At 42.3% G+C, this 13342-nt stretch overlaps 1 protein-coding gene across 1 annotated transcript; it reads left to right on the forward strand.

Moving 5' to 3' along the window:
- Window positions 1-236: 236 nt before the first annotated feature.
- LOC309972936 (vomeronasal type-2 receptor 116-like) lies at window positions 237-12994 on the forward strand (the record flags this gene model as incomplete). The annotated part of the gene is given in 3 exon segments (XM_082856832.1): window positions 237-809; window positions 813-1110; window positions 12693-12994. Coding segments are annotated over 3 exon segments (1173 nt in total).
- Between the last annotated feature and the right edge of the window lie 348 nt (window positions 12995-13342).

A 13342-nucleotide genomic window follows, 5' to 3' on the forward strand; every position in this document is an offset into this window, starting at 1 on the left:
AACATGTTCCTTTGCATATGTAAGATAAGCAAAAGAGGTGATGTTAGGTTCCTTGGTCCTTGATATACTAAGAAACACTAGACAGCATTAACTCAGAATTCTTCACTCTGTAATGTTCCTTTATTTGGTGTCGAATTATAGAAATTTGACCACATGTAAATATTTAGGGAGATCAGGAGAATCACTGAACCCAAGGTAATGGCACCTTGCTTTTCTTGCTGGATGTGAAGCAATGTATGAAGTGTCCAGACCATCAGTCCCCAAATAGTGATCGAGATCGTTGCCTCTCAAAGGCTGTGACCTTCTTGTCCTATGAAGATCCTCTGGGGATGGTCCTTGCCTGCACTGCCCTTTGTCTGTCTGTCCTCACAGCTGTAGTTCTTGGCGTCTTTGTGAAGTACAGGGACACCTCCGTAGTCAAAGCTAAACACCGGGCTCTCAGCTGCATCCTGCTCATCTCCCTCATCCTGTGCTTCCTCTGCTCTTTCCTCTTCATTGGCCATCCCAACACTGCCACCTGCATCCTCCAACAGATGACATTTGGAGTCATGTTCACTGTGGCTATTTCCACCATTTTGGCTAAAACCATCACTGTAGTCCTGACTTTCAAGGTCACAACCCCAGGGAGAAAGATGAGGCAGTGGTTGCTTTCAGGGGCACCCAATTTGATCATTCCCATCTGCTCACTGATTCAAATGACTGTCTGTGCTGTCTGGTTGGGAACCTCTCCCCCTTCCGTTGACATGGAGACACATTCAGAGCCTACCCTCCTAATCATTGTGTGCAATATGGGCTCTGTTGTCATGTTCTAACTTTCCTTAGGATACTTGGGCTCCTTGGCCCTCTCGAGCTTCACTTTGGCTTTCCTGGCCAGAAGCCTGCCTGACACTTTCAATGAAGCCAAGTTCCTGACATTCAGCATGTTGGTGTTCTGCGGTGTCTGGATCACCTTCCTCCTTGTGTATAATAGCACCAAGGGGAAGGTCATGGTGGCTGTGGAGATCTTTTCCATCTTGGCTTCCAGTGCTGTGTTACTAGGATGCATCTTTGCCTCCAGGTGCTATAATATTCTCCTTAAGCAAGACAAGAATACCCTGCGAAGATTAAGGGGTAAGAAATGGAATTGCTGTAATTCTTTTTTTTTCTTATTTTTTGAGGAACCACCAAACTGTTTGCTAGAGTGGCTGCAGCATTTTACATTCCCATCAACAGTGCACACATGTTCCGATTTCTCCACATCGTTACCAACACTTGCCCTTCTCTGCTGTTTAATAATAGCAATCTCAATAGCGTGAGGTGGAATCTTATCGTGGTTTTTGTTTGTTTGTTTTTATTAAAGGGTAATAAAAAAACTCTGGGGAAAAATAAATATTTAAGGTTTTATTTCATGGATTTCATAAAACATTTAGAAAGCTTTAAATTAAGCAATACTTTGAAGAGTTCACTCCTCACACCCTGCCATAAGTACCTAAATGTTCTAACATCATTTCCTCCTTGATTTTCAATGCTCTGGTTATTATAAACTAAATTCCTAGATATAAATCTGTATTCTGCACTCACTCTTCTTTCATTGATGTTTCTCTGAATTAATACCATGCTGTTTTAACTTTCTGGATCTCATGGTATGTTCTGACAGTTGATAATACCTGTTCTTTGTTATTGCTGTTTTTCAGCTATTTTCTGTTTATTCTTACAATATTCTCTTTGACTCTTTGAATGGTCTTGGCAAATTCCATAATACACAGTAAGAGATTTGGATTGGAATCGTTTTGAATTCAAAGATTAATTTGAAGAAGGACTGACCTCTTTGCAATTAAAAGTTTCCCACTCAGGAATGTGGGTTATCTCTATTTATCTTAGCATTTTCAGTTTATTTATTAATGTTTTAGTATAGTTTCTGACTGGTTATTTGGGTTGTTAAGTAATGTATTGTTCCTTGTACATTTCTCGAGCTTACTTGTTTGCTCCTGTTAATTGTAAATTGATTCTTTTGGTCTTCTAAGGTATGAAAAATACTGTAAGCTTTCTTTCTGCTCAAGATAACTTATTTCTTTCCTAGCGTATTGGCAAGATTCTTTAATACAATGCTTAATCGTAGCAGTAATTGTAATTTTGTGTCTTGGCTTTAGTGGGAAAACTTCTAATGTTTTTTTTTTCCATTAAAATGTATGTTTGTGGTAGGTCTTTGGATCATACCTTTTTGTTAATCCAAATGAATATCTCATTAATGATGAGAGTGCCCTGTATTCAACCCAACCTAAGTTTTTTACATAAATTTTTAAAATTGTGATAAATACCATAACATAAAATTTACCATCTTAACCATTTTTAAGTGTATAGTTTCAGTAGTGTTAAGTACATTGGCGTTGTGTGCAGCAAATCTCCAGAACTCTTTTGGTCTTCTCAAACTAAACCTCTACACCCATGAAACAATTCCCTACCCCCTGGCATTCATCATTCTAGGTTCTTTCTCTATGAATTTGACTGCTCTAGGTACCTCAGAGAAGTAGAGTCATACAGTATGTGTGTTTTAATTACTGGCTTATTTCACTTAGAATAATGTCCTCAAGGTTCATCCATGTTGTAGCATGTGTCAAAATTTCCTTCCTTTTCAAGGATGAATAATATTCCATTGTATGTATACTTACCACATTCTGTTAATCCATTCCTTCATCAATGGACACTTGAGTTGCTTCCATTTTGGGGCTCTTGTGAATTATGCTGCTGTGAACAAGGGCATACAAATACCTCTTTGAGATCCCGCTTTCAGTTCTTTTGGGCATATACCCAGAAATGGAATTGCTGTAATTCTTTTTTTTTTTTATTTTTTGAGGAACCACCAAACTGTTTGCTAGAGTGGCTGCAGCATTTTACATTCCCATCAACAGTGCACACACGTTCCGATTTCTCCACATCCTTACCAACACTTGCCCTTCTCTGCTGTTTAATAATAGCAATCTCAATAGCGTGAGGTGGAAACTTATCGTGGTTTTTGTTTGTTTGTTTTTATTAAAGGGTAAGATTCATTTTTCCTACTGCTGTTGATCTCAGAGAGACAGCAGTGAGCACTGGCTTGAAGGGAGATCTTAGTTCTCCACCCAGGAATTGAACCTGGGTAGCCTGGATGAAAACCAGGAATCCCAGCCACTAGACTAGCCAGGGCTAGAGGCTGAAGCAAATTTTCCCTGGCCCTTGCCCCCCACTGAAAAATGCATTTCTCAAGGAGGCAAAAACTGTAAAAACAGGCACAAAGTTTATTATGAGGGACAGCACAAGTGGGAGAGCACACAGGGAAACAGTTTGTTTGGTTAAGACCAACGCAAGGCAGAGATACACACCCAGAGAGAAAGGGTGTGGGCGTCCTCCCTAATGAGTAGGAGCCAGTAAAAAGGCGGTTAAATCATTTATACAGGGCAGTCCTTCGGGTCTTTGTTTACCTTTGGCCAATTATCCGGTTTCTTTCTCCACACCTGCCCTACCCTAGGATCCTCCCCAGCATGCGTGCACAACTTTTTTCCAAGATGGATTCCAGCCCACCCTCTGGGGGGGGCCTTGACATCACCTATTATGGGGTGGTACCCCCATAATAGGGTACCAAGGATCCTTTGATCCCCAAGGAGCCTTTCTGCACGTGTGCAATGTCTCCCTTGTCCCAAGAAAGGGAAATATATGACCTCTTGATCTTTTACTCAAAAGGGTTTAGCCCCTCTCTGTTCCTGCCATGACTGTTATATTAAAGTTTCCTCAGGAGACAAAGTCTGGCTACCCTGTTTCTGTTGTTATTTCTATGTCGAAGTGCAAACAGGAGGCTGGTTGTAAATATCTAACCTGGAGCCACCTATCTCCTGTCTCAGGAAATGCAAACAGGAGGCTAGTTCTAAGTGTCCAGCCTGAAGCCCATCTTTTTCTCACGGCAAGAAATGTAAACAGGAGGCCAGTTGTAAATGCCTAGCCTGGAGCCCATCTGTCTCCTGCCTCACTATTAAGGTGTAAATGACGTATAACACTGTATTAGTCCAAGGTGTACAACACACTGATTTGATAGATGTATGTATTCCAAAATGATTACCAAAATGAGTTTAGTCAATTCACCTCAAGTAGTTACAATTTTTTTCTTGTTATAAGAACTACTTTTTTTTTTTTTTTTGCGGTGCGCGGGCCTCTCACTGTTGTGGCCTCTCCCGTTGCGGAGCACAGGCTCCGGACGCGCAGGCTCAGCGGCCATGGCTCATGGGCCCAGCCGCTCCACGGCATGTGGGATCCTCCCGGACCGGGGCACGAACCCGTGTCCCCTGCATCGGCAGGCGGACTCTCAACCACTGCGCCACCAGGGAAGCCCGAAACTGGACGCTTTTACCTTTTGATCACCTTCACCCATTCCCCCCACCCTCAGCCCCAACTCTGGCAATCACTAATCTGTTCTCTGTACCTAAAAGTTGAGGGGTTTTTTTGGTTCCACACACAAGTGATAGCGTAGAGTATTTGTCTTTCTCTGTCTGACTTATTTCACTTAGCATAATGCCCCCGCGGTCCATCCTTATTTTTTATGGCTGATAATATTCCATTGTATATATTGTATATATTCCATTGTATTTTCTTTATCTATTCATCCATCGATAGACACTTAGGTTGTTTCCATATCTTGGCTATTCTTGGGTGGGCCAAAAGGTTCATTCGGTTTTTCTGTAAGATGGCTCTAGTAGCACTCAGTTGTCTTTAACTTCATTCAAAACAATTTTGTTAGATTGTGACAGCTGCCATATCAGTGTACATTTAAAAAAAGACATCAAAATTGGTGAATTTTGGTGTGGCCATTTAAATATTGAAGATGAAAGAAAAAAAGCAACATTTTCAGCATATCATGCTTTATTATTTAAAGAAAGGTAAAAAAACGCAACTGAAACACACACACACACAAAGATTTGTGCAGTGCAGGTGCTGTGACTGATCGAACATGTCAGAAGTGGTTCGCAAAGTTTTGTGCTGGAGATTTCTCGCTGGACGATGCTCCACGGCTGGGTAGACCAGCTGAAGATGGCAGCAATCACATCGAAGCTCAAAACATCCAGATCAGGCGCTGAAAATCATTTGCACCAGCTTGGTTATGTTAATCGCTTTGATGTTCGGGTTCCACATAAGTTAAGCGAAAAAAAACCTTCTGGACCATATTTCTGCATGCGATTCTCTACTGAAACGTAATGAAAACGTTCCGTCTTTAAAACAAAAATTGTGAGGGGCTTCCCTGATGGCGCAGTGGTTGAGAGTCCGCCTGCCGATGCAGGGGACACGGGTTCGTGCCCCCGTCCGGGAAGATCCCACATGCTGCGGAGCGGCTGGGCCCGTGAGCCATGGCCGCTGAGCCTGCGCGTCCGGAGCCTGTGCTCCGCAACGGGAGAGAGGCCCGCGTACCGCAAAAAAAAAAAAAAAAAAAAAAAAAGAGAGAGAGAAAATAAATAAATAAATAAATAAAACAAATTGTGAGAGGTGATGAAAAGTGGATACTGTACAACAATGTGGAACAGAAGAGATGGTGGTGCAAGCGAAATGAAGCACCACCAACCACACCAAAGGCCGGTCTTTCATCTAAAGAAGGTGATGTTGTGTATATGGTGGGATTAGAAGAGAGTCCTCTATTATGAGCTCCTTCCGGAAAACCAAAAAATTAATTCCAACAAGTACTGCTCCCAATTAGACCAACTGAAAGCAGCATTCGACAAAAAGCGTCCAGAATTAGTCAACAGAAAACACATAATCTTCCATCAGGATAAGGCAAGACCGCGTGTTTCTTTGATGACCTGGCAAAAAACTGTTACAGCTTGGCTGGAAAGTTCTGATTCATCCACCGTATTCACCAGACATTGCATCTTCAGATTTCCATTTATTTTGGTCTTTATAAAATTCTCTTCACTGAAAAATTTCAATTCCCTGGAAGACTATAAAAGGTACCTGGAACAGTTCTTTGCTCAAAAAGATAAGAAGTTTTGGGAAGGTGGAATTATGAAGTTGCCTGAAAAATGGCAGAAGGTAGTGGAACAAAATGGTGAATACGTTGTTCAATAAAGTTCCTGGTGAAATTGAAAAATGCGTCTTTTATTTTTACTTAAAAAACCAAAGGCACTTTTTGGCCCACCCAATATTAATAACACTGCAATAACTGGGGGGCAGATAACTTTTCAAGATAGTGATTTCACATCCTTGGATATATACTCAGAAGTTGAATTCCAAGATCATAATTGTAGTTCTAGTTTTAATTATTGAGGAACCTCCATATTTTTTCAATAGTAGCTCTACCAATTTACATTCCCAACAGGGCACAAGGGTTCCCTTTTCTCCAAATCCTCTCCAGCACTTACCTCTTTTTTTTAAAATAAATTTTACTTTATTTATAAATTTTATTTATTTTTTTATAAATTTTATTTTATTTTTTATTTATTTTATTTATTATTTATTTTTTTGGGGTTGCATTGGGTCTTTGTTGCTGCATGCGGGCTTTCTCTAGTTGCAGCGAGCAGGGGCTACTCTTCATTGTGGTGCACAGGCTTCTCATTGTTGTGGAGCACGGGCTCTAGGTGCGTGGGCTTCAGTAGTTGTGGCACTCAGGCTCCGTAGTTGTGGCTCGCAGGCTCTAGAGCGCAGGCTCATTAGCTGTGGGGCACAGGCTTCGTTGCTCCACAGCACGTGGGATCCTCCCGGACCAGGGCTCAAACCCGTGTCCCCTGCATTGGCAGGGAGACTGTTAACCACCGTACCACCAGGGAAGTCCCTTTTTTCTTTTTGATAAGAGCCATTCTACCAGGTGTGAGGTGATATCTCATTGTGGTTTTGATTTGCATTTCCCTGATGATTAAGGATGTTGAACACATTTTTATATTCCTGTTGGCCATTTGTGTATCTTCTTTGGAAAAATGTCTATTCAGTTCCTCTGCCCAATTTTTAATCTGTGTTTTTGCTATTGAGTTGTGTGACTTTCTGATATATTTTGGATATTAAGCCCACATCAGATATATGATTTGCAAATATCTCTCCCATTTTCTAGGTTGATTTTACATTTTTTGATGGTTTCCCTTGCTGTGAAAATCTTCTGGTTTTTAGTTTGCGATCCCACTTGTTTCTTTTTGCTTTTGTTGTTTTTGCTTTTGGTGTCATATCCAAAAAATATTGTCAAGACTGATGTCAAGGAGCTTATCTCTTTTGTTTTCTTCCAGGAGTTTAATGGTTTCAGGTTTTACTTTCAAGGCTTTAATCCAATTTGAGATGATTTTTCTTAAATCATACCCCAGATAACTAGTGACGTTGAGCATCTTTTCATGTGCTTGTTGACCATTTGTATAACTTTTTTGAAAAATGTCTATGCAAGTCCTTTGCCCATTTTTTAATTGGATTATTTTATTGTGGTTGCCTTTGAATTGTAGTCATGCTTTATATATTCTGGGTATTAACCTCTTATCATGAAGCTTTCCCTTTATGTTTTCTTCTAAGAGTTTAATAGTTTTAGCTCTTACATTTAGGTTTTTGATACATTTTCACTTAATGTTTTGCATAGTGTAAGGTAAGGGTCCAACCTTATTCTTTTGCATGTGGATATCCAGTTTTCACAGCACAGTTACTGAAAAGACTGTCCTTTCCCCACTGAATGATCTTAGTATCCTTGATGATAATTATCTGACCATATATGTGACAATATTTTTCGGGGTCTCTATTCTGTTTCATTGGTCTATACATCCATATATATGCCAGTATCACACTTTTTTGATTACTATAAATTTGCAATCAAAAGGTGTGAGCCAGCTTAATCATCAATGAGTCCAGAGTTAAAAGAAAATCTGTTTTGGATTTCACGCTCCATTGGATCACTCAAGGCACTCTCTTCTTAGCTTTACACTTCCTTTCCCATTTTAATAACATAAGAATTTGGCTCTAGCACTGGTGTTTTTAGAATAAGCCCCTTCCTGGGCTTCCCTGGTGGCGCAGTGGTTGAGAGTCTGCCTGCCGATGCAGGGGACACGGGTTCGTGCCCCGGTCCGGGAAGATCCCATATGCCGCGGAGCGGCTGGGCCTGTGAGCCATGGCCGCTGGGCCTGCGCGTCTGGAGCCTGTGCTCTGCAACGGGAGAGGCCACAGCAGTGAGAGGCCCGCATACCACAAAAAAATAAAATAAAATAAAATAAAATAAGCCCCTTCCTGACTGCATGAATGTTTCCTCAGCAGGAATCATAGGGGCTAGAATGAGGAAAGACTTGGCCTGACAGGAGCCAATCATGAAGGAAGAGGGGCCTCACCTGTGAGAAATGAAACACCCCCTCAACCCAGAGGACCTATGTCAGCTGAGGCAAACTGGGGACACTAAATATATGGCATCAGGGATTCTCACCCAAAGGACACATCCTGAATCTCTTCTGGAAACTGTTACTCAAGATGCCAGTTAGACTTGCATTGTGCATGAGATAAGCATTCCCAAAGGGCTTTGCTTGAAGGTTGTTTGTAGGGGTCAGGGGGCTGAGATATTTTGAGGACTGTGGCTCTGAAGATAACATGGGAATATCTTCTCCAAGGGCCAATTAGCCGTGGAGAGAAACAATTCCTAGAGTCCCTGGCTTGTTTTTCATCCTGGAACCCAGATCACTCTTGCCCCTTTCCCTCCAACCCTTTGGAGAAGACAATCTGAGAAAGATATAGTCTCTATTGCCCACGGGAGCCTGTGGAGGTTTCCCTCTGTGCCATATCATAGGGAAAAAGTCAAGGAATGGAGGCAGGCGATTACCACTAGTACTTCCCACCCTCGCTGTTGGTCATACTCCAATTTTATAGACTACATTCATAGAACATGTCCAAAGACTTCAGATACAGAAGTAAGAAAAGAAAGTGATGTATCTATACATCTCCTCCTTATTTACTCCCATCTCAGTCTTATGCCCTGCTCTCTTCTCCATTAAAGGATCTATTGAGCTATTCTTTGCTATCTCAACTCAGATACTAAAATGTCTTATTTCACTGAGTTTATCTTGTTGTTTATTCTTTGAGTAGATTCAGTGTATCATCACTTTCCTCAAAACTTCTGTCTAGGGCTTCCCTGGTGGCGCAGTGGTTGAGAGTCCGCCTGCCGGTGCAGGGGACATGGGTTCGTGCCCCGGTCCGGGAAGATCCCACATGCCGCGGAGCGGCTGGGCCCGTGAGCCATGGCCACTGAGCCTGCGCGTCCGGAGCCTGTGCTCCGCAATTGGAGAGGCCACAACAGTGAGGGGCCCACGTACAACAAAAAAAACAAAACAAAACAAAACTTCTAATGATTTACTTGGTGCTCTCAGTCTTGCCAGAATATGATATCCCTCTAGTTAAAGCAGTTATGGCATTTATATAATGCATTAATTTATTTGACCAATATTTGATGATCATCTGCTAAGTTCCAAGCACTGCACTGTGTACAGTGACAAGCAAGCATGGTCCCTTCCCCCAGGGGGACCTAGAGATGGAACAGATAAATAAACAAATACACTATATTGGGTTAATAATTTGTATTAAGCGATACTCTTCAAATGCCAATGACATTAAAACAAAACTTATACTATCTTAAGGGAAGGGTGTGGAATCACAGCAATGGCTCGGGTAGAACTAATCTCAGAACCAGCTAGAGCCAGTTACTTGAATCATGTCAATGCCTTCTTTTTCCATCTCTCATCTTGGCTTGGGTCTCTGTTTTGATCTCATTCTCTCAGGCATTTTTAGATGCAGGGTACCCATACAGCTGGAAGCTCTGATGCCATACTTTTGGCTTGAAATCTAATACTCCTCCATCCCCAGTTGCGAAAACTCCAGGGAAGAAATCTGTTCAACGGTTTAGCCCTGTGGCCACACCTTGGAGCAATCACTGTGTGCCAAAGCCTGCAGTGAAAGGATAGACTTCCCTGGGACACGTGCCCATCTCTTGCAGGGGTTGGAGAGGGAGGGTGGTGATAGAATAAGAAAAAGATGGATTTGGGGGACCTTCCCTGGTGGTCCAGTGAATAAGACTCCACGCTCCCAATGCAGGGAGCCCAGGTTCGAGCCCTCATCGGGGAACTAGATCCCACATGCGTGCCGTAACTAAGTCCACATGCCACAACTAAGACCCGGTGCAGCCAAAATAAATAAATACTTTTAGAAAAAGGAAAAACATGGATTTGGAATGGATTTGGAATGGCGTAATATTAGAAAGAAAGTGTGGTTGTGAAGGGATGACTTTAGCAGAAGTAGGGAAGGAGTGCATGACAGACAAAACAATGCATGTCCACTGCTAAACTATGATGAAGAATTATTTACTATGCTAGAGTAAAACAGGGAGGTCACTGCAGTAAACCAGGTCATAAGGGAAAGCCTCTTTTAAAAAACGGCAACTAAGCTAAGATCTCTAAATTGAGGTAAGGGTTATCCAGGAAATTGAAAGTGAAAAGAAGTCCAGAGACGTCAAAGACGTGCAAAATCCTTAAGCTGAGAAAATTCTTGATGTAATTAAGGAGTTGAAAGGAAGCCAGTATGACAGTAGGTGCAATGAAGAGCAAAGTAGGAGAAGCCATGATGGATATAAGCATGAGGCAGGCGAGGGGGAGAGAGAGAGGGAGAAAGGAAGGGAAGAAGGAAGGAAGATGGAATAAAGAAAGAAAGGAGGGGGAATGGAGGAGGAAGGAAGAGAAGAAAGAGAAAGGGAAAGAAGGGAGGGAGGGAAGGGAAGGTTAGGGTTAGGAAGGGAAGGGAAGGGAAAGGAGGAAAGCAAGGTCTAGTAAATTTTATTCAAAGTAGAATGTGAGTTCTTAGAAAGTTTTAAAGTAAGGAAGCATCGGGCTTCCCTGATAGCGCAGTGGTTGAGAGTCCGCCTGCCGATGCAGGGGACACGGGTTCGTGCCCCAATCCGATCCGGGAAGATCCCACATGCCGCGGAGTGGCTGGGCCCGTGAGCCATGGTCGCTGAGCCTCCGCGTCCTGTGCTCCGCAACGGGAGAGGCCACAACAGTGAGGGGCCCGCGTACCGCAAAAAAAAAAGTGGATCCATTTAGAGAGAAACACACTCCACAGACAGAGTGTGGGCCATCTCAGAAGTCAAGAGCGGCACCAAGGTATGGGGTTGTCAGTTTTTATAGGGGTGGGTAATTTCATAGGCTAATGAGTGGGAGGGGCATCCCAGCTATTTTGGGGAAGGGGTGGGGATTTCCAGGAATTGGGCCAGCACCCAGTTACTCATAGTCAGCCTTGGAACTGTCATGGCGCCTGTGGGTGTGTCATTTAGCATGCTGATGTGCTACCATGAGGCTCAAAGTCTAGCGGAAGTCGACTCATCTGCCATCTTGGACCTATTTGGTTCTAATCAGTTTATGTCATGTCCTCAGGCTATGTCATTCTTTTAAAGGTCGTGCCCTGCCCCCTTCCCTCCTGTTTCAGTTGCAGCACGTAGGATCTAGTTCCCTGACCAGGGATCAAACCCAGGCCCCCTGCATTGGGAGCAGAGTCTTAGTCACTGGACCACCAGGGAAGTCCCAATACAGGGGAAAAGACTTTAGCAGAACCTTATCCAGGGCCACACAGTGTGGGTGGCTTACAGCACCAATGCATGTACCCACCAGCTCTGGGGGCTAGGGGGTGCAAGCTAGATTGAACTCTGAGGTGGCCAAGATCACCTCAAGAAAGTGCAGGCTAGACAGTGGTTGCCAAACTATCTTCTGGGGGGTCTTCAGTGCTGCTCCCAGAGCTAAAGTTCCTGCGGTAGAGGACTGTGTTCAGTAGCCTATGATAAACCATAATGGAAAACAATATTTAAAAAAGAGAGAGAATGTATATATATATACATATATATATTATATATATGTATATATATATACACACACACACACATATGTGTATGTATGTATACATAAATACATGAATCACTTTGCTGTACAGCAGTAATTAACACATTGTAAATCAACTATACTTCAATAAAAAATAAAGTTTCTGTGGTGAAATAAACTTAAGAAATGGTGAATAAATACCCCTCCGAAAGAGTCATATAACACACTAACAGAGTAAAGGCTCAGAGAAACTAAGTAAAATAGGAAACTGACTGGGACAATTTATTCTCAATCCTGTTTGTACATCAGAAGCATCAGAAGAGTTTATTTTTAACCAATACAACAACTGGGTCCCATTCCATACCTGAAGAGATGAGAGACAGTCCAATATCAAGACGCAAAAAAGAGGCAAAAAATTGTTAATCAGATGGGTAGAAGAGAAAAAATTTTTTCTCAGTAAAAGATGCAAGTTCTTTGCAATAAGTAGTGATGGAAACCAGAATGTGTCACCCCAAAATATGCCTCTTTGACATAAAAATCATTTTGAGCTGAAGGCAGTTAAGAGGCAGCAAACCCAGAAACCCTAAAGGCAGGATATAAATTCTTCTTTTACCGGAGACAGACTCAGCCCAGAAGCAGTGCCAGAAGAATCTGCAAACACACACTGACCCATTTGTTTCCACACAGAGTTACCCTCACACAGTCTGCCACCCTTGGAAGACTAAAACTGCTTACCTTTGTCCTATCATCTCTCCACAATTTTATTGTTCTTTGTCGAAGATACTATGAAAGCCAGAATTCTAAGCCAAGGCTTTGAGTTAGTATTCATTTTATGTTTCTCCTGCATGATGTGTTGCATGTGTTAAACTTTTTCTTGTTAATCTTTCTTTTCGTTAGAGTCCCAGCTGAAAACCTCAGATAAGCAGAGGCAAAGTTTTACCTCCGTTATAGTAGTACAAAGGGAGGCTTATAAAGGCCTTTTCTTTGAGAAAAGAGGAAAAGGTTTGGAATCACTGCCATCAGAAGATGTAAAAAGGAATTTAAGACCAAGCTTGTTTACCAAGCAGCCCAAAGAGCCTACTCGAAGTCAGAGAACAAGTCTTTGTAGCAGAACCAACCAACCTGGTTCAACAGCCCAGAAAGAAGAGTGGAGGAAAGGTACTAATGAGTTTCCCAAGGACTGGAAATTAACAACGTAGGTATTGTCGACAAAAAACTAATAGATCTAAGAAGGAAATGGAAAATTTTATTCGAGCCAAATTTGAGGATTATAATCCAGGAAGAGTATCTGAGAAAGCTCTGAGAACCGTTCCACCCGTTAGAAGTCAAGGCACAGTTATACAAGTTTTTTGAGATGGGGGCTGTACATCAAATGACATATTAATGACAGTTTACATCGGATCTAAGCACCATGTGACCCCTTATCAAGAAGGAATGTTATCTTCGAGGGAGCTGTCTTGTTGACGCTAGGAGAATGCTGCTCTTTATGGTTGAGCAGGTATTTCTGCTGATGGGGGAGGTTTGGTCGATGCATAATGCAGACACAC

Source organism: Leucopleurus acutus, assembly GCF_964270905.1.
Source record: "Leucopleurus acutus genome assembly, chromosome: 16".
NCBI classification, from domain to species: Eukaryota; Metazoa; Chordata; class Mammalia; order Artiodactyla; family Delphinidae; genus Leucopleurus; species Leucopleurus acutus.